General features: G+C 44.9%; 1 protein-coding gene across 2 annotated transcripts in view; it reads left to right on the top strand.

Moving 5' to 3' along the window:
• Hgsnat (Heparan-alpha-glucosaminide N-acetyltransferase) overlaps nt 1–24,257 on the top strand; it is a 131,440-nt gene that overhangs the window by 80,955 nt on the left and 26,228 nt on the right. Inside the window, exons 6-11 of one of the 2 annotated variants that reach the window (XM_077707527.1) lie at nt 1,443–1,537; nt 4,644–4,751; nt 12,702–12,853; nt 14,211–14,320; nt 19,224–19,339; nt 22,493–22,619. In XM_077707527.1, coding sequence (XP_077563653.1) covers nt 1,443–1,537; nt 4,644–4,751; nt 12,702–12,853; nt 14,211–14,320; nt 19,224–19,339; nt 22,493–22,619 — 708 coding nt within the window. Of the gene's footprint in view, nt 1–1,439; nt 1,538–4,643; nt 4,752–12,701; nt 12,854–14,210; nt 14,321–19,223; nt 19,340–22,492; nt 22,620–24,257 lie in introns of both variants that reach the window. The other variant, XM_077707520.1, reaches the window with a different exon arrangement.

Here is a 24,257-nt window from a genome sequence, read left to right as displayed (position 1 = left end):
CCCCAACCCCTCATTAAATCCCTGATTTGACATGGGTCCCGTGGGTGATTATCTTATTAGCATATTGCTTTTTATATTTGTACGTAAGTTGTGTACTGTTCAGGAGAAGTCCACAACTGAGGCTACAAACTGTCCAGACTTCTTTCCGTACGGTGATACCAATGTGGAAGCATAAGTTCGCGGAAGCCCTGACTGGAATCCTCAATTCATGCAACTCACACTTGCTGCAAAAATGTTGCATATCTAGTTCCCCCTGTGTGGGCTTGCTACCCTGTTTTTGTTGCAAAGAAAGTGCTCAAAAATAAGCTATTATGTTAGGAACGTGTTTGAGCACTGCCCTGCCAACACCTGTTCCTCCGTACCGCAGTACAAAAGAGAAGAAAACAAAAACAAAAAACACCTGCGCACCCCTGATGTGGTTGTCTGCCGATAGATTCAGAACCTTGGCATAGTTTTGGGCATGTTTGTGCTGCTGCATACATGCATAGCAGTGAAGGCGACTTGCATTGGACAGTTTCTGAGCTGTCCCTTTAATGGTGCAGCCATTCAGCGGACAGATTAGAAAACAACCATTGCACTGTTGTATTCAGTTTTTTCTCCTGCTGAGCAGTAGGGGAGCCGTTTTCTATTTGGTGGGCAGAGAAAGGTAGAGAAGGGCAACTACTGCTCTCAGACATGCCCTTACCTTTGTGCAAAACCCCTTTTTGGGGGCGTAGGAAATTTTTCAGTTTAATTATACGTGCACAAAGTCTTTGTCAAGAGTGGGGCAACGTGGGGCAACATGGAGAGCAGCCCAGGAGATAAGCCTTTGCTAACACCAGTTCCCTATAACGCAACAGGTTGCCTCTTTCCTTCAGGTACATCAGGTTTTTGTGCCCGGGAGGCAGAGCATTTTTCAGAGAGGGGTTCATTCACGCGTTGTGGTTTTTAAAATGCTCTTGCTACATTTTAGCGAAGGAGTAGTTCCTGTCCCTTTTCTAAGTGTCATTTTTTCTACTTTTTTCAAGTTTCAGCTCTGGCTTAGCATTATTTTCGAGTAAGAAAAATGTTTTTGACAAGCAAACACAGCACCATAATTATACAGTTCTGATGGCCAAACTTAAAAGCGGTAAATGTGCATGAATGCATCTAGCTCGTGCTTTCGACAAACTAGCTGGGTCTGGCTGGGAGACTATCAACAACCAACTGCGCTATTTCAACAGGGTACAGTTGAAATGATGCAGGCATCAGAGTTGTTCAACCTGCGAGCAAAGCAGCACTTTTGCTTTCTTTAGGGTTCAGCCCATTTGCTGTCATAGTAATGGGAAGTTTTCGTTGAGGGCTCTGTAACAAAAGTTTTGGCTGTGTGTGTGTGTGTCTGTCTGTGTGGGTACTAATAGTAATGCTGAAACTTCAGCTGTTCGAGAAAATGTGGTTATCTTGACTCCCGTTTCTTGCAGCAGGGGATGTTGGGAACTTCTTTGGAGGTTGAAAGCGGACAGACAAGGCCCGTTGTGCCGGCCAAGAAGAGATTGCGGTCACTGGATGCCTTCAGAGGGTGAGCTCAGTTGGGGAAGCCAAGAAGCGCTATTTGCAACGGATGCAATTGGACTGGTTGGACACTTCCTCAAGTTAGCGGTCAGCCGTTTCCTCCGGTTCTGCCTCTTTGCATGTACGGTGCGCAACACCCTTTTCTATAACACTGAGTTCAACTTCAATTGGTTACATCTAAAAACTGCGGACTCAAACTTGTCACAAAAAAAGTTGAGGTCAAAATATATGGTCAAGCCTTAAAATTGACGCTATAGTTTTCTTCAATTGTTTTTCAGCCGAGGCAAGATAAGGCTTTAAGTACAAAACCTGTGTTATATACAAGGATGTTGCCCTCTGTACCTTCTTGTCACTTTTAAGGCAAAAACTTTACGTCTCTGCTCACAGAAGGTACAGAAAAGCATAGAAAAAAGCTGCTGGTACTGAAAATCAGAGTGCTTGCTGAGAGGGAGCAACAGCAGCAGCATAGGAGGAAGGTTTTGAGAAAGGGCCGCGGACCATGGAATGTTCAGGACACACCTTGTGTTTGTCGCCACGTGGGCTCACAGCTTCATTCCACACCAGGCCGTAGTCGCAGGCGAGGAAGACTGAGACTATACGCCATGGCTGAACGGTCTAGAGCAGCTCGAAATGCCGGTAATCGTAACAGCAGTCTGAAGGAAGCAACTACTATGGGTGAACCTGTGGTAGCAGCCCAACGAGAGCATTATGAAATTTCAGCAGAAAGTTCAACAGAAAATCGGCAGACTTCTTCAACTGGGCTTTCGCCTTCAGATTTTTGGAAAGTTCTAAGCATCCCACTTATTAAATTTTTGCATGACAGCCTCCGCCTCTGTTTTTGTTTTTGAGAGTGGTTACTGGTGTGTGAATGCAGCTGGCAGCATGAAAGCACGTGACTAAAACAGAAGGACTTGTGGGGAGATCTGTGGTTGAAAAGCTTTGTCATGTCGGGCAATGAAGCTAATTTTCCAGAAAAAATGTGGGGGGGAGGATAAGTTTGAGAAGCTTTTTCTACTGCAAGTAGTTTGGTGTTTGGCTCACAAGACAGTATTATAAAGCTTGTGTTCTTCAAACTGTGGGATTTTGATTATTTTGTATAAATTTGGGATCGTACCAGAAGATTCTGCTCCACTGCTCACTACGTGTTAGCTTCTGTTTTCTTTAAGTATTCCTGAGTCGCTTATTTTGTTAGTAAGGGTTATTGTTTGTTGTCGTTGCAATGTGTTTTGTGCATTAGGGAGTCTATCTTCCGTTTTTGTGTGCATCCCCCCTTCTGACGACTAGACTCTTGTCACGTTTTGTACTTGCTTATGTGCATTGCTCACACCTAAAAAAAAGGGGTAAAAATAAAGCTCTTGCTTGATTGAAAAAGCTAATAAAGCTTATTTGGCCCATTATTTCCTCTCAATTATTTGAGGTGGTTTACATTTAATTTGCTGTGCTAGTGTTTGATTGGTTTCTGATACACTTGCTTTGTGTATGCTATGGAACCAGCCATGTGCTTATCAGTGGAGAACTTCTTAATCGGTGAACATCTGCTTTTTGCATGTCCTGTAAAATTTATGGCATGTTATAAATCGTCGTCGTTTGCTCGCCAGACAAGGCCGGGCTCAGGGTAGAAGGCAGCTGAAGGGAGAAAAAGTATGTTGTGGCAGCACAAAAACTGCAATGCTTGATTGGCCTCTACACTGAAGGGACAAGGACAGGTCAGTATTAGGGGAGAGGTTTCTGACTTCGTTCCTGAATAGCTTTTAAAAAAGAAGCTATAGTCAGGATTGTAAGAACTGAAGAATTTTAATTGCTGGAATTGCATTTCGAGGGCAACAGGTAGTGTTTTTTTTTTTTCAAATGTAATACAGTGGAACAAATAAGGTGGGAAAAAATATATACCTTGAGTCAGTGATTCTTAACTGGCATCTATAGACTCCTTTTTGATGAGATTTTTCTGCACAATCACCATAATTATGTTAATGCCTTATGGTATTGGGAAAAAGTTCATAGGGCATCCATGAAAACAATATTGGAAAGATAGAAGAAAATTGCTTAGTCCTTGGGGTTTTTCATCACCCATCTATGTTATTAAAGTGCTTGTATGCCAAGTTGTTGTTGCTCTTCATTTGCTTTTTGAAGTAAAAATTGCATATACTATTCGTGGAATGAAAAAAAAAAACCGCTGTGGTAGTATCAGTTTTGTATGCTTGCAGTCCTCAAATAGGTGACAGTTTACAAGTTTGCAATATTCAAGAGTTGCCATTTCAGACTTCATTGTTCAGTTGTGCAATTTATTACAATATAAGGTGTCCCCGAAACACTTCATAACACATCAGGAACATTATTGGAACGGATGAAATGAGTGTGTCTGGTGCATAGGCTGGCACCGGACGGCTGTTCATAGTATTTTGTCTCTAAGCACATTAGTAAGCCAGTAGCTCACTCTGAGGACTTGTGCGCCCTTTCCTGCTTGCTTCAAGTTCTATGCACCCTTTCTTGCTCCATGGGCCTTCACAGGACGTATGACTCTATTATCCAGCTTATTTTCACATGCAGCAATAGCAGCATGTTGTAGCGGTTAAAAAACAGCATAATTAACACTAGGGATATAAATAAAGCAGGTGCAAAGCAGGGATAAAAAATTCAAGGTGAAGTATTGGCAGGCAAGGCTAATCACAATGTGCATTTCTATGCTGATGGTAAATGTGACTTCCTAGGTGATATTCTAGGCAAAAGTGAGCGGGCTTTTAGTCTGTTGCATGTCTAGGATGCATTATTTACTTCATTTCTTCTTGGTATGGAATGTCGTGCGATATTTTGTGATGAAATTCGCTCACCGGACATTATCCCATTTGTAGGGTTTTTAAAGGCTCAGCTAAGCTGGTATTATACTAATTTATATTTCATACCTTTGTGTACGGTGGATTTCGCCTTGGTGGATTGTTTCGAAATACTTTGTGCAAGAAAATGAAATGACAGTTTACGTAAAAGGAGCTTCTTGAATGGCTTCGGGACATGTGATTAATTTGGCATGGTATTTTTAGTGACGGTGACACCCTTATGTACCCGTAACAGGTTTGGGAAGGTAGATCTTTTTTTAATTGGGAACTGCGTGCACACAGGCTTTCGTTGGTGCTCATGGTGTTCGTCAACTATGGCGGTGGCAAGTACTGGTTCTTTCACCACACCCCCTGGAATGGGATCAGCATCGCTGACCTGGTGTTCCCATGGTAGGTGATGCCAGCAACTTTTTTTCCTTCTTTTGACGATTGCAGGAAGGTGTGTGGGGGATGCTGGGGTGCTCGTGCTGCGAGCACTCCATCAGTTGTAGAGAGCACTGTGGTTTAGGCAACACATAGCCGTCTTTCTTTCCTCTTCCCAACGAGATTCACGGAGCTTGTGGAACAATTTCCCCGTCCTGGACAGCAGTGTGGCTGTGGGATTGACACTCAGGGTTGAGCCGCACAACAGCGATGCCTGCGCGTATGCCCGAGCGAGCAAGTGACGGCGACGTACGGGCTCTCTCCCCTCTTTGTGGCTCTTTCTCCAGAAATGGCCGGGCTGTTGTTTTCTGCTAGCGGGAACGCGCCGAGCACTCCACAGGTGCGCTGACGCCGCCGCGAAACCACCCGCACGCTGCGCGGGGCGCGGCCGGCCGCGGCAACATGGCGGCGGCTTCGGTGGCGAAGTGGTGCTGGGTGCTCGAGCGACCGCTTCTAACCGCTCTTTTAAATATCACTCAAAGCACACACGAAGTTTCTTGTGCGGTAAATGAGGTAATAATAATAATAAAATGAGGTAATAAAATGAGGTAATAACCGCGAGTGAGGAGACGAGAGTCCAGAAAGAACCGCTCAGTGACAAGGAGGTTTAAAAAAAGCAGAAAAATGTCACGGATTTCTTTAACCGAAAGTTAGAAAAGAAATAAATGAAAACTTTTTTTAGTGCTCAATTTTTTTGTCTGTGTTGGTTCATACAAATTTCGGATAATACGAATATTTTTCGCGGTCCCGTGAGATTCGTATCATCTAGATTTTACTGTATACCCCAGCAGGTTGTCTTCTGTTCCGCAGAAGTGGTTTGTAATTGAAAACTTCATAAATGACTTGCCCAGAACGTCAACTCGGGCCCATTTCCACGCCTTGCGATGATTGCTTATAAAAGGGGGTGCATTCATATGCAAACTTTTTTCCAGTTTTTTTTTTTTTTTTTCCAATGGCAGGGGAGGGTGCTTACAATAGCAAAAGTACGGTAGATGGCCCTTTCGCATGCTCTATTAGGTTGACTTTATTGCACGACACTGAAGCTGTGCAAGAAAGCCTGGCACGTGCAAGCTGTGTGCAAAGCAAGTGTGTATGCTAACCCTGGCGTGTGTCAGCCAAAGTGTAGAATTTATAAACTGGCAGAAACTTTCTTTTCAGTATAGAGGCTTAAGGGAGGAATCAAGAATAACCACTTATTGGCAATGCTTCCAGTAAGGCTGTTCCGGCCATTTGCATGCCCAGTCCCAGTTCCAATTATGGCAGGGACCAGTCAGATATGCACTTTCTGTATTCACTTCAAGTTTAGGAAGCCACATTTCTTCATAGCAATGTGTGCCAAATTTTTGTTCCACTGCTTTGCCATTTTGTCCTTAATCTATATATTTTATTTTTTGTACTATTTTCTTACCGAGCACTAGTAAGTACATGAACACTCTGTGTTTTCTGACTGCGCGAGCTGTCTTTTTTTTTTTTTCTGTGTGTGTGTGTGTGGCTAAACTTTAAAAGTGCTATATACGTTAAAGCAAAGATATTTGTTGCTGAGTTCTAATTTACCGCCAACATGAACAATAACGACAACAGAGGCACCACCAATGAAGTAACACCATTGTTCGCACATATGGGGCTCGAGTTTGGGACGCTGGCGCTCTTGCATCACTGTGCACAGCTTGTGTTGCTCTTCATCAGTGCAAATGAATGCTGCAGATCGGCTTTCTCACTTCGTATCAAGATTCATATTCCAAAATATTCACTTTGATCCGCAGTCGGTTTTTACTATTTGTATTCGATTCGCAGTGCCAGATTTGATCTTAGTGCACCTCTACTATACATGTATTCATTTAGCCTCAAGGCCAGTCTATTTGCTACACTTGTAAAGAACAATCTGGGGGGCACAGGCCGTGGTTCTCGCGCCCATACACAGTTCTTTGTTTAGACATGCGAAAGGCAGTGTCCATTGGGCAGCAGACCTGCCAAGCCATTTGTATCCTCTCACTGTGTATCCTCCTAAGGACTGTCATGATCTTGTATGTCATTCAGTTTAATTAAGCTTCTAGTGGGCTAATATTAAACATAATAATAATAATAATAATACCTTTATTACACAGAACAGAAAACTGTACAAAGTCACAGGCCTGCCTAAGCCACAGTAGGCTTGAAGGGCAGCGCCTGGCAGGCAGCGGAAATCCGTGCACATAGCCGAACATAAAAGTAACAGAATCGGCTATTCAAGATGATACAATATAAACCTGAGTTCGAATACGAAACACTGTGAACTGTAAAACCATTACAGGCTACACATTCCACCGAGTGACGGGAAACTGAGCAAACAAGCCAACAGAGGTGGGCATCAGCAGTAAGCAGAGTTAGGCAACTTCACAGAAAAATGCACGAAGGCGATTTTTCAGTTTACAACGACTGCTCACTTCAAATACACTGGGTGGCAATTTATTAAAGGACGACGGAACATAGTAGCGCCGCATTCTTTTACCATACCTTGTAAGACACCGTGGTACCCTATGCAAATCTCTTGGTCTAAGGCTACGCGAAGGAATGTATTTTTCTTTGTAGTCACTCGTCCAAAAATGCTTTAACACTATTGTTTTCATTAACAGCATAGTAAAATTGGGCAATTGTAACGCTGTGAAAATATTTGCACTTCCGGGGAAGCATAAATTATAGGCTACATTTTTTAGCAGAGAGCTTAGAATGAAATTCAGCCTCTGCTGCCATCGAGCTGCGCAGTGGCCATACATTGTAATGCCGTAACGAAGAACACTGTAGCCCAACGCATGCAAAACAATCTTCCGCACTGATAACGGCATAAAGTAACGCAAGTTGTACATAATACACGAAAGCGCACGCAAGTGCACGCAGCTTTTTACAGACGTACGTATGCTAGGTGAGAGTTCCATGTCAGGTCATTGTCAAAAATTACTCCGAGATATTTTACAGACAAAACATAGTTCACCGGTTCGCACGTACAAGAAGAACATGAAGACGTATGCAAAATAACGGGTCATTAAGCACTACATTTTTTAATGGATTGTGGAAGCACACAGCTGCGTTTTAACAGTTTAATATGATATAACCCACTTATATGTTCCTCTATTACGTTTTTCTGGCTATTACGTTGCAGTGGTCCTGCTAAAATGGCCATTGACATCCATATATTAAAACCCCATTTAATATGCCATCATATCGCGACACTAAAGCCCTATACATTGCGATTACAGAACACAAACAATTAAAGATATAGCTAAACTAATAAGGGAAAAATTAGCGGTAGTGCCATGCAAGTGCTGTTGGCACCGCCGAAATAGCAAAAACAAGAGGGCTTGCCACCACTCTGATGAGCATAATCATTGTCACCGTCCCAGTTGTCGCTACAGTATTGGCACAGAAAAGCGCACCTGTGGCTGTGTACGCATTGTTGGGCGGTTTTCTTCTGGAGTTTTTGCTTTGTTTTAGACTGTGTTTGCCTTTGCCGCAGTCACCAACGGAGTCAAGATAACAGAAAGTCCTCTCACTTTCTTGACTTTCTATGGGCAGTGGACTAGGAATCAACAGGGAAAAGAATATGCATTGCGGAAGAATTTAGACTGCAGCTGTCGACTTTGAACTCAATTGCTGAGCTCAGTATAACTGCACATTGTGCTGAGGTATGCGAGCCACTTTGGCCTTGAGGACATCCACGGGGCCATCCAACAATTGGGGAAGGGTGTTGTCTTGTCACAGGCCTGGCACTGACAAGATTGGCATTTTTTTTTTTTTTTTTAATCTTGAAAGTGCCAAGTCAATTCATGCTGACTTTGACATATGGCTGATGTTTTTTTTTTATGTTTAAGGTCTTTTGTGGTGCTAACGGCATGTTTGCGTTGTACATTTCCCTGCCACTGCATTTTTTTTTTTTTTTTCGCGGTTCTGGAAAAAATGTATAGGCATGGTTGTACAGTACATACTTTTCGGTCTGAGTGCAAATTTAAAGGGAGGACTAAAAACAAGCCTAAATATTCCAGTTTTTGCTTTTTTGTCCCTTCTGGCTGCTTTTTGATAACAAAAAGAACATGCCACAGAAGCAGTGTTAAGAAAGGATCCTTAACGGGGAACGTGGCTCTTGAAACAGCTCCTTTTAATTTTTAAGTAAACTGTGTGAAACTTGTCAGTCTTGCTGCTTTTTCCCCACTGATTTCAAATATGAGTCGCGGGTTAGATTCCCGGCTGTGGCGGCCACTTTTCTGCTGGAGGTGAAATGCAAAAACGGCCGTGTGTTCGAGATTTCAACGCACGTTAAAGATCCCCAGGTGGTCAAAATTAATCCAGAGCCCTCCACTATGACAAGCCTCATTGCCTGTGTAGCGTCGGCGCGTTAAACCCCACAATCAATCAAATCCTTGCCCCTGGTGCCACCAAAGTTTAATCATCATCATCACCAGCCTATCTACGCCTACTGCAGGGCAACGGCCTCTCCCATTAATCTCCAATTACCCCGGTCATGTGCTAACTGCGACCAATTTATCTAACTTTCTGCCGCCCCCTGCAATGCTTGCCTTCTCTAGGGATCTACTCTGTTACCCTTAATGACCAACAGTTATCTTTCCTTCGCATTACATGCCCTGGCCACGTCCATTTCTTCTTCTTAATTTCTACTAATATCTCCTTAACACGCGTTTGTTCCCTGACCCACTCCGCTCTCTTCTTGTCCCTTAATGTTACCCCTATCATCTTCCGCTCCATTGCCCGCTGAGTCGTTCTCAATTTAAGTTGAACCCTCTTAGTGTGCCTCCAAGTTTCTGCCCCGTAGGTGAGTACCGGTAAGATGCAGCTGTCATACACTTTCTTCTTCAGCGACAATGGTAGGCTGCTATTCATTATCTGAGAATGTCTGCCATATGCACCCCACCCCATTCTGATCCTTCTAATTATCTCTGCCTCATGGTTGGGATCTGGGGTCACAACTTGGCCTAAGTAGATATATTCGCTTACCACTTCCACTGCCTCGCCACCTATCTCAAACCGCTGTGCTGTCCCGAGGTTATTGATCATTACTTTAGTTTTCTGCATATTAATTTTCAGGCCCACGGTTCTACTCTGTCCAGTGCGGAAAGCATGCTTTGCAATTCGTCCCCCGAGTTACTTAGCAAGGCAATGTCATCAGCAAATCTGAAGTTACTGAGGTATTCTCCATTAACCCTTACTCCCACCTGTTCCCAATCCAACGTTCTGAATACTTCTTGTAAACATGCTGTCAATAACATTGGAGAGATTGTGTCTCCTTGTCTGACGCCCTTCTTTACAGGTATTTTACTGCTCTCCTTATGGAGGATGATGGTAGCTGTGGACCCACTGTAGACATCCTCTAGTATTCTTACATAATGCTCGTCTACCCCCTGGTTCCATAATGCCTGAATGACTGCTGAGGTTTCGACAGAGTCAACTGCTTTCTCGTAATCTATGAAGGCTATATATAGGGGTTCAGTATACTCAGCGCACTTCTCTATCACCCTGATTGATGGTGTGAATATGGTCCTTTACGGAACCCTGCTTGTTCTTTAGGTTAAGGTTGCAGAAATACTGTTAGCGATTACCTTGGTAAGTACCTTGTAGACGACTGACAGTAAGTTGATCGGCCTGTAATTTTTCAAGTCCTTCATGTCACCTTTCTTATGGATTAGGATGATGTTCGCGTTCTTCCAAGATTCCGGTACCATTGCGGTCATTAGGCATTGCGTCTACAGGTTTGCCAGTTTTTCAAGTACAATTTCTCCGCCATCCTTCAAGAGGTCTGCTGTTATCTGATCCTCACCAGGTGCTTTGCCCCCTTTCATTTCTTTCAAAGCCTTCCTTACTTCTTCGGTCGTTACTGGTGGGATGTCTATCTCCTCTGAACTACTGTCTCGTTCGGCATTATCCTGGATGTCCCGGCTACTGTACAGGTCCCTATAGAACTCCTTGGCCACTGTGACTATTTTATCCCTATTTGTGATGACATTGTCTTGCTTGTCTTTACGTGCATACATCTGATTTTTCCCCACGCCAAGATGCCTCTTCACTTCTTTCAGGCTACCACCGTTCTTTACAGCGTATTCGACCCTCTTCATATTATACTTCCGTATGTCAGCTGTCTTACGCTTATTGATTAACTTCGAGAGCTCGGCTAGTTCTATTCTGTCAGCTGCGGTAGAGATTCTCATGGTTTGCCGTTTCCTGATTAGATCTTTCGTCTCTTCTGAAAGTTTACCAGTATCCTGTCTAGCCATAGTGCCCCCGACTTCTACTGCACACTCCGTGATAAGGCGTGTAAGGTTGTCGCTGGCTTCCTGTGTCGTAAGCTCGGCTGCCTCATTAAGGGCGGAATATCGGTTCTGCAGCGCGATCCTGAATTCTTCTACTTTACGTCTTACTGTTAGCTCATTTGTCGGCTTCTTTCGTACCAGCTTGTTGCGGTCCCTCCTCAAATCTAGCCTAATTTGAGATTTTACCGTACGGTGGTCACTACACCTTACCCTTCCGAGCACTTCCACATCCTGCACGACGCCAGGGTTATCGCATAATATGAAGTCTATTTCATTTTTGTGCTCCCCATTCGGGCTCCTCCAGGTCCACTTCCGACTCTCCCGTTTACAGAAGAAGGTATTCATTATGCGTGGGTTATTCCGTTCTGCAAACTCAACTAGTAGGTCCCCCCTGCTATTTCTACAGCCCAGACCATAGTTCCCAACTGCCTTGTCTCCAGCCTGATTCTTGCCTACTTTAGCATTGAAGTCCCCCATAACTACGGTATACTGTGTTTTTACTTTAGCCATTGCCGATTCCACATCTTCATAGAAGCGTTCCACTACTTGGTCGTCGTGGCTGGATGTGGGGGCGTAGCCCTGTAGCACCTTGAGCTTGTACCTCTTATTGAGCCTAATTACGAGACCTGCTGCCCTTTCGTTAATGCTATAGTATTCTTCTATGTTGCCAGCTGTGCTTTTATTGACTAGAAGTCCCACTCCCAGTTCTCTTCTGTCCACTAGACCACGGTAACATAGGACGTGTCCATTTTTCAGCACCGTAAAGGCTTCACCTGTCCTCCTAACCTCACTAAGCCCTATGACATCCCATTTAATGCCCTCTAGTTCCTTGAACAACACCTAGACTTGCTTCACTAGATAAGGCTCTCGTGTTAAACGTTGCCAGGATCAGATTCCAACGGCGGCCTGTCCTGGTCCAGGTATTCTTAGCACCCTCTGCTGCGTCACAGGTCTGACCGCCACTGTGGTCAGTTGCTTCGCAGCCACTGGAGACTGGGGGCTGTGGGTTAATTGGCGTGTTCATAGGAGGTCGTGGCCATTACTACACCAGGGGGGCCAATCCTGCTCTGGTGAGGGAGTGCGTTGCTGGCAATGGTCGCCGGGGTCAGGCCGCACCCCAAGCCCCATTCTGCAATTCCATCAATACGCAGATTTTTTTTTTTTAATCCGGTGGGAATTGTCCGGCACCGGGATTCGAACCACGGTCCTTCTGCACGCAAGGCGGATGCTCTACCTCTACACCACCGCTGCCACCAAAGTTTAATGAGCTGCAAAATGAGTTCCAAGCGGTGCATCAAAAAACCGATCCCCCTAATGCACTCACCAGGGTTCATAGTATTGGAAAATATAATGATTACAGTATTATGACTAACACTGTTTTCTCAACTGTTCCTCTGAAAATGGCTAATTATCTCTAATTATCTTAGGAACTAATTGACTGACTCAAAAAACAATGGCATATTTGAAATCAGTGGGGGAAAAGCAGCAAGACAGACAAGTTTCACTCAGTGTACCTAAAAATTTGAAGGAGCTGTTTTAAGAGCAATGTCTCCCCTTAACTCTACCCAATTTGAGGCCCCTCCGGCGCCAGTTCGTTTTCCCACCATTTCCGATGGCAACGCAGGTTTGTTTGGATCATGGGCGTCTCCATGGCCATGGCGCTGCGGTCCCTGCTTCGCAAGTCTGTCACCAGGGGCCGCATATTCATGCGCATCGTCAAGCGCACCCTGATGCTCTTCGGGATCGGCATCATGCTCAACACTCTGTGCTGGAACAGTGAGTGGTGGTTGCGTAATGGGGGAGGGGCAACATTTGTGTCGCTTGTTCCAGGTGTCGTGTCCCAAATGCCAGCGTGCATGAAATGTTAAGATAGGGCCCATTACTGCATTACGTTTTCACATAGTAGTAGTAGTTTTGTAGTGCAAAATCATTGGGGAAACCAGTCAATTTTTTTGCTTTAAATCAGCCATGTTAACACTTTCTACTTGTAGCTTTACTCTGCCAGCCAGTGTGTGCACCACCTGAGGTAGCAACACCTTGGAACTTCCTTGGATACCCGGGTAGTTTCCAGGGGACTTCAGATTTGTGCTCATGGTTAAAGGGGCCATGCAGACAAAATACAAGATTACTTTATTCGAAAGATTTGGTGTTTTGTAGTGCCCCCAGCACTTGTCCAGCAGCAAAAGATGCTTTATTAATTGAGAAATTAATCAATTTAAGTTAAAATTTTGATTATCCCACTGAATTGTGTTTCGTGGCGTTTGCGATGACGTAACCAGGACAGGTCTTCAAGCGAACATTAGTACGCTGTTTAGTCTGCAGTGGACTGCGGAGCGCCTTGTTTACCATCAGTCCTGCTACATGGCGCCACCATACTGCACAAGACCACTGTCCGCCCTCGCTTTGATTCTGACCATATTTACACGTGGCTTGTTTTTGTTACGTTAGGTAGTAATCGTTTCGTGAAACGTCGGGTATGCTCGGCAAACAGGGTCACGTAAGACAGTCCACTTACGCCAATTGGCCTGTGTCGTGTGAGACAACCCCAAAGTGCTGGACTGCTGTGTAGCTATAACAAGCATAGTGCACGCAGTACCAACAGCAGTACACACTGGTGCTTCTATGCTTACTTGTGCGTTCATACTAACTTGCATTGTTTACGGCGGCATTCTTACTGCTGTAAAATGAATATGTATTACATTTAAGTGAGAATAGCTTGTTCTGCAAGCTTATAAGCCCTGTGTAACTTGCATTTGCTTTTGCTGGCCTCAGCCAATCGCACATCTGGGCACATATGACATGAGAGGTTCTGTTGTAGGAAATGAGCTAGTGTGTCGCATGGCCGTCCTCTTTTTTCCTAATCATTAAGCTCATTTGAGCGAAGCATGTGTTAAAAGTGATGCCAGTGTGATTCTAACGAGGCAGACTTGCATTTTGCCTGCATGGCCCCTTTATAGGGTGACTTTCTGAAAGCAGCACCCATTAAGTCTTGCCCACACAGGGTTTGAGAGAATACAAATGCAGAGCAACTTTGAGCAGCTGGCCACACAACTTCGATCCATTGCTTTTGTGCATTTGCACTGCCACCTGTTATCCAGGCAGTCACAGCAGCGTGTGGGTCCTTTGTGTGCAGATGATCTGAGCAAGCTGCGCATTCCCGGGGTGCTCCAGCGGCTGGCCCTCTCCTACATGGTGGGCTCCACGCTGCACCTTCTCTTCGCCAAACCTAGGGAGGGACAGCTGGTGAGCAGCCGTTCCCCACTCCAGCGCCTAGGGAGAACACTGTTGATCGGCTTCTGGGGGTGCCCGTCCTAAAAGGGCAGAAAAAGAGCATGTCTATTTACGCGGTGCGAATTTGTAAAATTTCACAGACGGAGTGTACAGGGGGTCTGCGATTAGGCTGTTCTGATCGCCTCTCGCACCAAGATGGTTGATGTGAATCACTGGGTGAGTGCTGGCGGTGGGCGACGTCAGGTGTCCCACTTGCTCCAGAAACGGCTTTGCATTGCTCAACTTGTGCCTGGATCTTTGGAGCTCCTCTTACCTTGCCCCATGCTCCCGCGCAGCCTCAGCGGATGTCACTAGCACTGAAAGGGCTGCAGTTGTGCTTCGCTCCACAGATGCATCGTCTGCTGTGGCCAGGGCAAGCGTGGCTTGTTGCCACACATTTTAGAACGAATTCGCTTGTTTCTGAAAATTTCACACGTGCAAATAGTTTTATTTAACCTAGCACATAACTGTAGCTGCTGTTTACCATTGGCGGAGTTTACATTTTGTGGGCTTTAGCTGCAGTCACTGTCATGATTTCGCCACAGGACGGTAGGTACCTTGGGGAGGCCAGGCACAGGTGCCCAACACGTACCTACTACTACAGTCGAACCCCGATTTTAGGGTGCATAATACTGTACTTTTTTTTTAGAAACTTGCGATTTCAGTTAAGGGTTCACAAATTTTGCGAGAACGCACTAAAAATTGTACTAATTTAAATAAGTTCTTAGCCCCCCTGTTGCGTGAGACTGCCTACTGGGGCGGCATTTACCCGTACCCTGATCATACGTCATACGATGCTTTCACGCAGTCCCTTGAAAGTCATATTATTGGGGTTCCACTGTGCAAATAAAGTTTAAAAAAGTTAGAGGAAAACATGCCTAGGCACAGTAAAAGCATAGCTAAAGAAAAATGCTGCCGCTTCAAATCTGTTTCTTACACTGTTTGGTTGGAATGGCATTCTGTTTGTCGCATTTGTTAGTAGTTGTGGAGCACCCATTTCTTGTTTTCTATGTGTGCCCCAAATAATGAGCTGATCTCAGGGTGCTGCTGTTTCTCTATGGAGCTGAATTTTTTTATCAGGAGTCGGCTTTCTGGGGGAAGAAAACAGGATTACAAGCAAGAAACACTTTATTATCCATTTTGCGAAGTAGGAAAAGGGCAACCGGGATTAAAACTGCAGTCCTCACGAATGTGTCTTCTTTGCTGATGAATTTCTTGAGGATGCTTTTGCTCCTGCGAGGTGACGTGGAGACTAACCCTGGTCCCGAAGTTAAAAAAGTGTTGCTCGAATTGCTCTCAGGGCAGACGAACATTACACAAGAGATAACAGGTCTTTCCTCGAGGGTTGCATCCTTTGAAGAGAAGTTAGTCCATTGTGTCAATTACCGAAGTTGCACCACGCATATGTGAACTTCAAAAAACTGTAGCTGACCTTTGGAGAGGTTGTTAGCAAATTGGATCGTAAAAACGGCGTTTTAGATAACAGGTCCGGTAGAAATAATCTGCTCATCTATGGCGTAGCTGAAAACTCTGGCAAAACTTCAGATGAGTTGCTGGAAACTAACTGAATTGATTACATCAAAACTAGAAGTTAAGTGCAGCGATATCGAACGCTGTCGTAGGGTGGGAGGGCATAAGAGCAGTAACCCGAGACCTGTTATTATTAAGTTGCTGGGTTTCAGAACTAAGGTCGCCATTTAAAGTAATGCAAGCAAGTTGAAGGGCACAAAAATATTTGTAAATGAAGACTTTCCTGTGCACATGAGGCAGATACGCAGAGAACTGTTGCGGAATTCCGCCTAGATAAGGAAAAATGTGGAAAAAAACCAGGCTGCACTATTATCACCTGTTGTTGGGCAATGTCCGGTATTCTTGGGATGAGTACAAAGAGGTTAAAGAAAGCCGTCGGTTTCCTGCTGCAAACAATGACTGATGGTCTCATGCGCAATACTTTGTGCTTTTGAATCTAAATGCACATAGCCTAGGTAGTTAATAAAAATGAAAACTTTAACTGGCTTATTGAGTGTCATATTCCACTCGTTATCTGTGTGACCGAGACTTGGTTAAATGAATCCATTCTTGGTGATGAACTCTTGCCTCCTGGTTACATGGTTCTAAGAAAAGGCCGGCCTTCTGGCTGGGGTGGCGGAGTGGCACTTTTTATTAAAAGTGGTATTGAATTCTCTTTATTACCAGAACTTCCAAATGCTGACTCTATATAATGCAAACTTATGCTTGATGTGATGGCCTCGCTATTATGTTGGTGCTATCTACCGGCCCCCTAACTTCACCCCTGACATTTTTTCGGCTGTCAGTGAGTATATTGTCGGACAAAAGCGGAACTGTTCTAAACTGGTATTGACCAGTGACTTTAATGCACCCTCTATAGATTGGAATTTGTTAACATCAACTGTTAGTGACAGGATAATTTGTGATTCTTTAATTAACATGTCCCTAGCTTTTAATTTTTCGCAGATGGTTAAGGCAACACGTGAGGATTCTTCTTTCTTAGATCTTGTTTTCTTGGATTCTTACATCTTGTTTTTGTACACGATGAATTGGCAAAGAATGGATATCAGTGCTGTGCTGTCGGTGGAATTTCCGACCATAAGGCCATTATGTTCATTTAAATGTTGCTTCTAAGCCAGTACGACCAACGTTGAAGACTGTACTGAATTTTGAGTGTGCAGATGACACTTCTTCTATTTTTGCCAAACTTGCATTATGTTTTGGCGATTTCGTGTCTTGTAGTGATCGCTGCAGCGTTGATGTTGAAATAACCAATTTTACAGCATAGTTTATGAGTGTATAGCGCAGTTTGTTCCCACAAGAGCATGAAATGTCATGCCAAACACCCATGGTATACCGGGGTAATTGTACAGCTCAAACGTCGCATCAAGCACCTGCGGAAACGTAGGGCACACAATAATGACGGGGTGTCCCTCATTAACATGCTTAAGTCTGAGCTAAAAGCTAAGATGAGTGATGAGAGAAAGTTATATACTTTAATACCAGGTCAAGTTCTTTTATGAAAAATAATCCCATTAAATTTTGGGAAAACCATCAATCCTACTACCACCTGCCCGTCAACTTTCGTAATAGATGATGTGCCCTGCTGCGATTCTTTGACAGTTTCGGAGGCTTTTAATAAGTGTTTCCAAGCTGTACTTGGAGAGGACAATGGCTCTGATTTTCTCTCATTTCTGGCGGGGGCAAAAAACACAGTAGCGAGCCTTGTGGCGCGTGTCTGCACGACCTTGTGCGAAGGAGTTTTATGGTTTAGCTAGGTTTGGTTGGGGTTGCTTGAGCTATGGTGTTCAATAAACTGGCATGGCTAGCTCACGCCCATGCTGTGTAACATCGTCATTTTCTACCGTGCCACAGGGTGGCTTTCGCTCTGAGCAGCTTGAGGGATGTCGTAAATGTCGCGCATTCTTAACGGGGATGATCACTCAGTCTCTTTGATTCTCTGGGCCTGCTGAAGCTCCTCTTTGAGCAACACGACCCCTGTTTCACCCTTTTCACACGAGACTATGCATAGACTGTATTAGGGAGGTCGCACATTTTTTAGAATTCCTGAGCTGTTATGCAAAATGTTTGCCCGCATTTGCCTTTGGAGGCGCAGACAGTGAATGCATTGGTTGCTTCGTGGCATTGCAATGCTTGCGTGCCACTTTTTCTGACATGCCTGTCACACTTTCTCAAGCTGTCATTACGCCTACTGTAAGCACATTTTCACTGTCTGCTTCCTCGATGAGGTGCTTGACATCCATTGGCAGGGCTGTTTGCAGTCTTGTACAGTTGCTATATCTTTATGTAGCTGCCGGTAACGCAGCTAGTGTTAAATGACATTTCTGTAAAAAAAAAAAAAGAAATGCGCACCCTGAGCGCTCATTGTTGCAAACATTCAACTTTCTGTTCTTCCGTACTGAGTACCCCCCCTCCCTGAGAAAGCAGTTGCATATCTGCAATCCATACGAGCTGCTTGACCATGATACACTTTCTGTTGAAGATCTCCAAATGTCTTGAGTCCGATTTTTCTTTAGTTGTCCCCTGATATGCCATCTTTTTGGCTTTTACGTGTGGTCCAGCAAGCCAACAAAGGCACCTGGCGGTGTCGTCTTGCTCGAAAATGTCACACACACCTTAGGCGTCCTTGCAAAGTGCGTGGCTGTTTGGTGCAGCATTTGTGCCCATTGCTTGAACACGGTTGCATTCCGTGGTGGAGTAAGGATAATACTTGCCGTGCCACTTGTTCAGTCCAGTGCACAGCAAGAAGGCATTTCGGAAGCCCCACTGCTATCATCTCTTCAGATGATCATTTCGGCAAGGCACTCCATGATTTACAGGAAGTAGCACTGTGCTATTCACAGACACAAGCAAACCTGAACACCATCACCATGGCCACTATTCTGGATGTTGCTGAGAAACCAAGTCTAATCTAAAAGCGTTGTCAGTAATGTTCTTAATGCTTTTTTTTTTTATTTCTGAAGGCAACGCAAATGAAACAAGCTTGTGTCAAGTAATCACTTAACGCTTTCGCAGTACATGAAAAAATTCCTGGCATAGAGCCCTGTTGCACCCAGTGTTCTGTAAAGACTTGTCAGTGTGCGTTTAAAGGTCCCAGGTTGAATGTTAACAGCCGTTCTAATTGAAACTGAGGAGAGATATCAAACATTAAGGCTGTAAAGAAAACTACTTGGGGTTAGCGCTGACTCGCGTTTGTCGTTGTTCTTAAATTGTGCCCTTGCACAGCTCCGAAATCTTCTGGATCTCTAAACACGGCAGCACTGTCTCATCACCTAGCCCGAGTGACTCTTGTCTCGAGTGGCCCAGTTTGGGAATGTGCCCTGTGGCGTGGCCGCACTGTGTGCAGGTGTGGAGCCCCCTGCGAGACGTGCTGGCCTACTGGCCCGAGTGGCTGCTGATGATCCCCATGCTGGTGGCCCACCTGGCACTGACTTTCCTCCTGCCCGTGCCGGGCTGCCCCCGGTGAGGCTCCTTTCTCCCCCGGGCTAGCCTTTGCTGCTTCGGGGCTTAAGCACGGTAACATCTCGAGTTCCCTGGACTGTTGCAAAAGCGCCGAGACGGTTCATGCTCACTTTTTTCAGGGATCATTTTTTCCATGTGCGCTCTGTAGGCAGTGTATAGGGGTGTTTTGCGAGCAAATATTTAAATTTCTGCTTGCGGAACGGCTGAACTTCAAGATTGCAGTTTAGTTTCCCGTACTGACGGCAAGTGTTTCGTTTGGGATGTTTTCTTTGGTCTGAAGATGGGTGTGTCAACTCTGATTACCAAGCTAGCAAACACTTCCGACGGACGGCTCCCGCTACAGAATTGCAATTTCACGGCTGTAGCTGTTTCTTTGAGTGGGTGGTCAAGTCGGGAGAAAGTGAGACAGGAGTTATCCCTGCATGCCCACTAATAACAGACACAGTTATAACAAATTCTCTGCTAGAACAAACAACCACTGCATGACTGTCGGAGTTTTCATTAAGCAACGTCACATTTGAAGTGGAACGAACGAGTGCAAGTGCAGCTCGGCTACAGCACGCATCCAATCGGGGCGGGAATTTGCAGTCGTGACTTCAGGCAGCTTTGTAAACGAAGCATCAGCTGTACCATGTGGATTCGCACTGTCTTCTTTCCGAACTGCACTGATAGCAGCGGGGGTGAGCAGAAATATAAACACGAGATGGTGCATAGTTTTATTAAATGAGGTAGCCTGCAAGAAATAATGCAGGTTTTTATCACGTCGCATAGCTGGCATTGGCTGGGCTTCTGCCACTGTGGCATCTGTTCTAACAAGGCCAAAGAAATGACAACCAAGAAAAATTGAGTTGAAACCTTGTCTGCGGTTTCGAAAAATCATGCATGAACAGGCAATGTGAAAACAGTGATGTGTAAGCAATCTTTTAACAGTGAAGCTCTTTAGCAAATCGTAATTTTTCGTGTCCACAGTTAAAAATACCGAGAAATTGCTTGGTGCACGCACATGAGCGCCAGCCTCACACTGGCCGCCTGGCAGTTAACAAAGCCAAGAAAATGCCGAGCACTCGCGTGTGCGTGCTTCGCAACAACCGCCCAACGTCCCTGGCGCATGTTTGCAAGCCAAGCAATACCTACTTGGGGAGATTGGCCAAAAAAAAAAAAAAGGTGTTCACTGTAATTGTAGCAACACTTGCTTGCAAAGCTTTTCTGGTGGAGGCGGCGAAAAGCAAAAACGCCCATGTGTTTGAGATTTCAATGCATGTTAAAGATCCCAAGGTGGTCAAACTTAATCCGTAGCCCTCCACTACGCTGTGCATCATCACCTGTGAAGCATTGGCACGTTCAACCCCCAGAATCAATCAATCAACTTGCTCAGAACAAGGGACACATCATAGCATACGGCCCTCCAAGGTGGGACATCACCTGGACATATTGCTATAAGCTCCCACTTGTAGCAGCAATGGTGGAGTAAAGGTCATTGCGGCAGTGAAGACGAAGCAGATCGGCTGCAATCGTGGATTTAAAGGGACCCTGCAACACTCTTTGAGCAGTGGAAGTAAACCTGCGCGACGTTTAGATTACGCTGCCAGGAATACCTGAGCCAAATATTACACGTGCACGTGAAGCGGTGAGCGCGCAAATCGATGTGAAAGACGCGGAAAAACCAACCGCTCTCTCTTCAGTTGTCCTCATTATGCAACCCCTGGCATGGCCTAAGGGACGTCACATAGGCCATGGCTGCCCGATCGGCTGTCACTGGTCAACTTCACGGCTAGATTCTCCCATTTCCGTCGTCGTCATCGCTGTGTACGAACCTCTTCTATGCCTGAACCTGTAGGCACAGTTTTGCCGTTTCTTTTGTGTTTTGAGTGCGCGTGGAGTTTGAGCGATGAGCTCAATACTTCCCTTGCAACGGGACCACTCGACTACAAACTTTTATTGCTTCAAACACGCCCTACCAGCCCGAGCGCGCACTTGCGAGCAGGCACGTATGCCTGCTTTTTTGTGGCACCAGACCGGAAATAGGCCCCTCCGCGTTGCGGAGAAAAGGAGAAAACTAACCGGCATGTGATATATCGAAAGCCGCGAAGAGAACGCCGCGAGCCGCCCCCCTCTCCGGGAGAGAGCGCGCAGCTTTCGTCGAGTTATCCGCGGTCGAGTTGAGAGGGAACGATTATGCGCGATTTCTCATCGCACGTAGTTTCGTTAATTGTGGACGGATTTTCATAATTCTTGCGGGAGGAGATTTCTCGGACAATAGACTTTACCCCCAAATACATTACTAGTAGTCGATGGCAAGTGTTGCAGGGTCCCTTTAAACCTCCGTGATGGTCGTGAAGGTTGCGTACAGCTTCGCTACCTTCAAGTCTTACGCGCTAGTGTGAGCTTCCTTCATATTTTTTTGTAAAATGCATGCCTGATGCATAAATAAATAATGCTTGAAAGGTAGGTTATGCGTGTGACCTTAGGTTTTGTGACTTTTGCAATACAGTAGCTGACCGATTTTTCGGACCTGGAGGGGAGCGAAAAAAAGTCAGAATAAAAGAGCAGTCCGAAAAATCCGCGAGTCATAACTCCTATGGTGGGACAACTGGCCATTCCTCGGGAAAGTCCGAAATATCCAGCAAGTATGAATTTTCGGAGTCCGAAAAAACTGTCCGGTACTGTACAAGTGTGGTATTGTGCTGCAGGGCAGACTTTTGAAACTCCAGCAGCAGACATTTTTAGTGGATTAATGAGATTGCTCTTTATATGAACTGCAGATATAATGAATGAATTTAGCGGGCCGATTGTGTTTGTTAGAAGTGTGCCCGGCTGTAATTCTTCCATTTGGTAAACACAAAAGAAAGTGTAGCCATATTTATGTTCTGCCAATGGGACAGCACCTTACGCTGTATGTTGGACCCTCTATGTGTGACGAAGTATTTACCAGGTGAGTTGGTATATCGATCAATAAATGCTTGTTTGCTCAAAGTAGTAATATGCTCAAACTGAGGTGCTTGTTGAGTGCATGAGCAGTTTAAATGCACGAGCAGAGCTCCACCCAGGAGGCCAGAACTAATGAGGACAGTGGTGCCTCCGTTGCTGATGGCCAAATGTTTGTGGGCAGAGTGGTGGGCAGGTGTCAAACACTGCTTGTATTGCGCCTTCCAGTGGGTACCTGGGTCCTGGCGGCCTGCACCTGAACGGTAGCTTTGCCAACTGCACTGGTGGCGCGGCCGGTTTTATCGACCGGACCATCTTCGGCAGCCAGCATATCTACCAGACACCGGACATGCGGGTGAGCCGGCTTCTTGGCAGAGCTCTTGCCTTCGTGGGGAGCTCTGTTCAGCAATTTTTGAGAAGTGCTCATCAGCAGTGAATGAAGACAGGGGACGAAAAAGTCAAGCCAGTGTTGGCCTGCCTCCCAAAAAGAAAAAAAAACGATTGAATCGCGGCACTGATTTTTTTTAATTTGCAAATGTTCTTTGTGTTATCATCTAAATCAATAGCTCCCTAAGTGCAACAAGTTTGAGCAAAAAAACAAAGTAATTTTGTCTCAAATGGGAAGGTACGTATGCTAGGGAACTCCACCAGTCTAAAGATGTCTTTTTTTTTCTTATTTTTAATGCTTCAGATCTTTCTACACGCATCTAGTTCAGGGCACTGCAAAAAGGTTTTGCTGAATTTTAGAGCAAATATTAGGAAAAAGCAGCTTACGGTGTACTGTAATTGAACTTTCATCAGCACTGTACTCTGGAAATGCAAAAATTCCAGAGAAAAATGTACTATAAATTGAATTAAAAGAAAAAGAGGTTGGTGCTTTTTTTATTATTAAAATTTACCGAGAAACTCCTTTAAATAAAGTGTCAGGCAAATACAGACAAATTTCAACATCACAAATATTTATTTAATGAACTTTATGGTGTAACAAAGTTGCGTCTGTCCCTTTTCTTGCTTCCATTGAAAGCATGCAATTTATTCCCTTTATTTATAGTAATGTGCTTGCACTTTATGTTCGATTTAATAAAGTTTTAGCACCGTCGGGTACCATAACCAAATGCTTCGCTAGTAGCGAAACCGAATTTCTGTTCAGCTTTCATAACTTACAAAAAGCAAGGAATGTAATGCAATAGGAGTTCTTTTCCTCCACGGCTGCCCGGATATAGGGACATGTAAATAGCATGCCACATATTTTCACTTCTTGAGCGATGCGTGCTACTGGCACCGCACTGCATCGAAGCCTGTGTGCGATCATTTTGTGCGTTTGGAGGCAAACCGCTGCAACGCTTTGTGCTTTGTACATTGCTAGTGCTTTCAAGCAATCGTGAGAGGTGCATCAACGTTTCCTTTTTAAAGTGAATAAGGTGGGTGTCGTTAGAAAAGAAGTTACCATACCCTAATGCCTAAACTTTAGTGGGCAATGTTTTTTTATGTCAACATGACTGGTTTCAACGTGGCATGTGCAGACGCTTGGCCGTCCGCTGACGGTATGCATCTTCACCGATGCAGAGTGCTTTTTTCTTTCGGGAAAGATGAGCCTTCATTATGAGTATCGGGTACTACTAAGCTAGGCAGCCAAAGTGTGCGTGTTTCACAAGTGTGTCTTAATGTGAAATCAAGAATCATCTGCAATGCTTTGAAGTGTGCTGAGAGCAACTGGTCAGCAGCAAAATTTTGGAGGCAAATTCACGGAGGGATGCAGACTGGGGATGTGCTAATCTCCTAGGTATTGAGGCATCACGGTTTTCCTTGCTTTGGTGGGGTCTGCCATGCTCCCTAGGCTTACTGTTCAAGCAGTTTTTAAGAGAAGTTGTACGTAAGATTTTGTTTCTAGTGTTCACATACAAAATGTAGGACAAGGGCTGTGTTTGGAGACCCAACAAAACCATTTCAGTAATCGAAAGACCAAACTGCAGTCTAATAGTCTTTGGTGCAA

This window comes from Haemaphysalis longicornis, unplaced genomic scaffold, assembly GCF_048455015.1.
Source record: "Haemaphysalis longicornis isolate Haplotype H1 unplaced genomic scaffold, Haemaphysalis longicornis Haplotype H1 scaffold_1, whole genome shotgun sequence".
Lineage (NCBI taxonomy): Eukaryota > Metazoa > Arthropoda > Arachnida > Ixodida > Ixodidae > Haemaphysalis > Haemaphysalis longicornis.
Note: the sequence above shows the minus strand (reverse complement) of the source record. Positions and strands in the feature narration are given on the sequence as shown.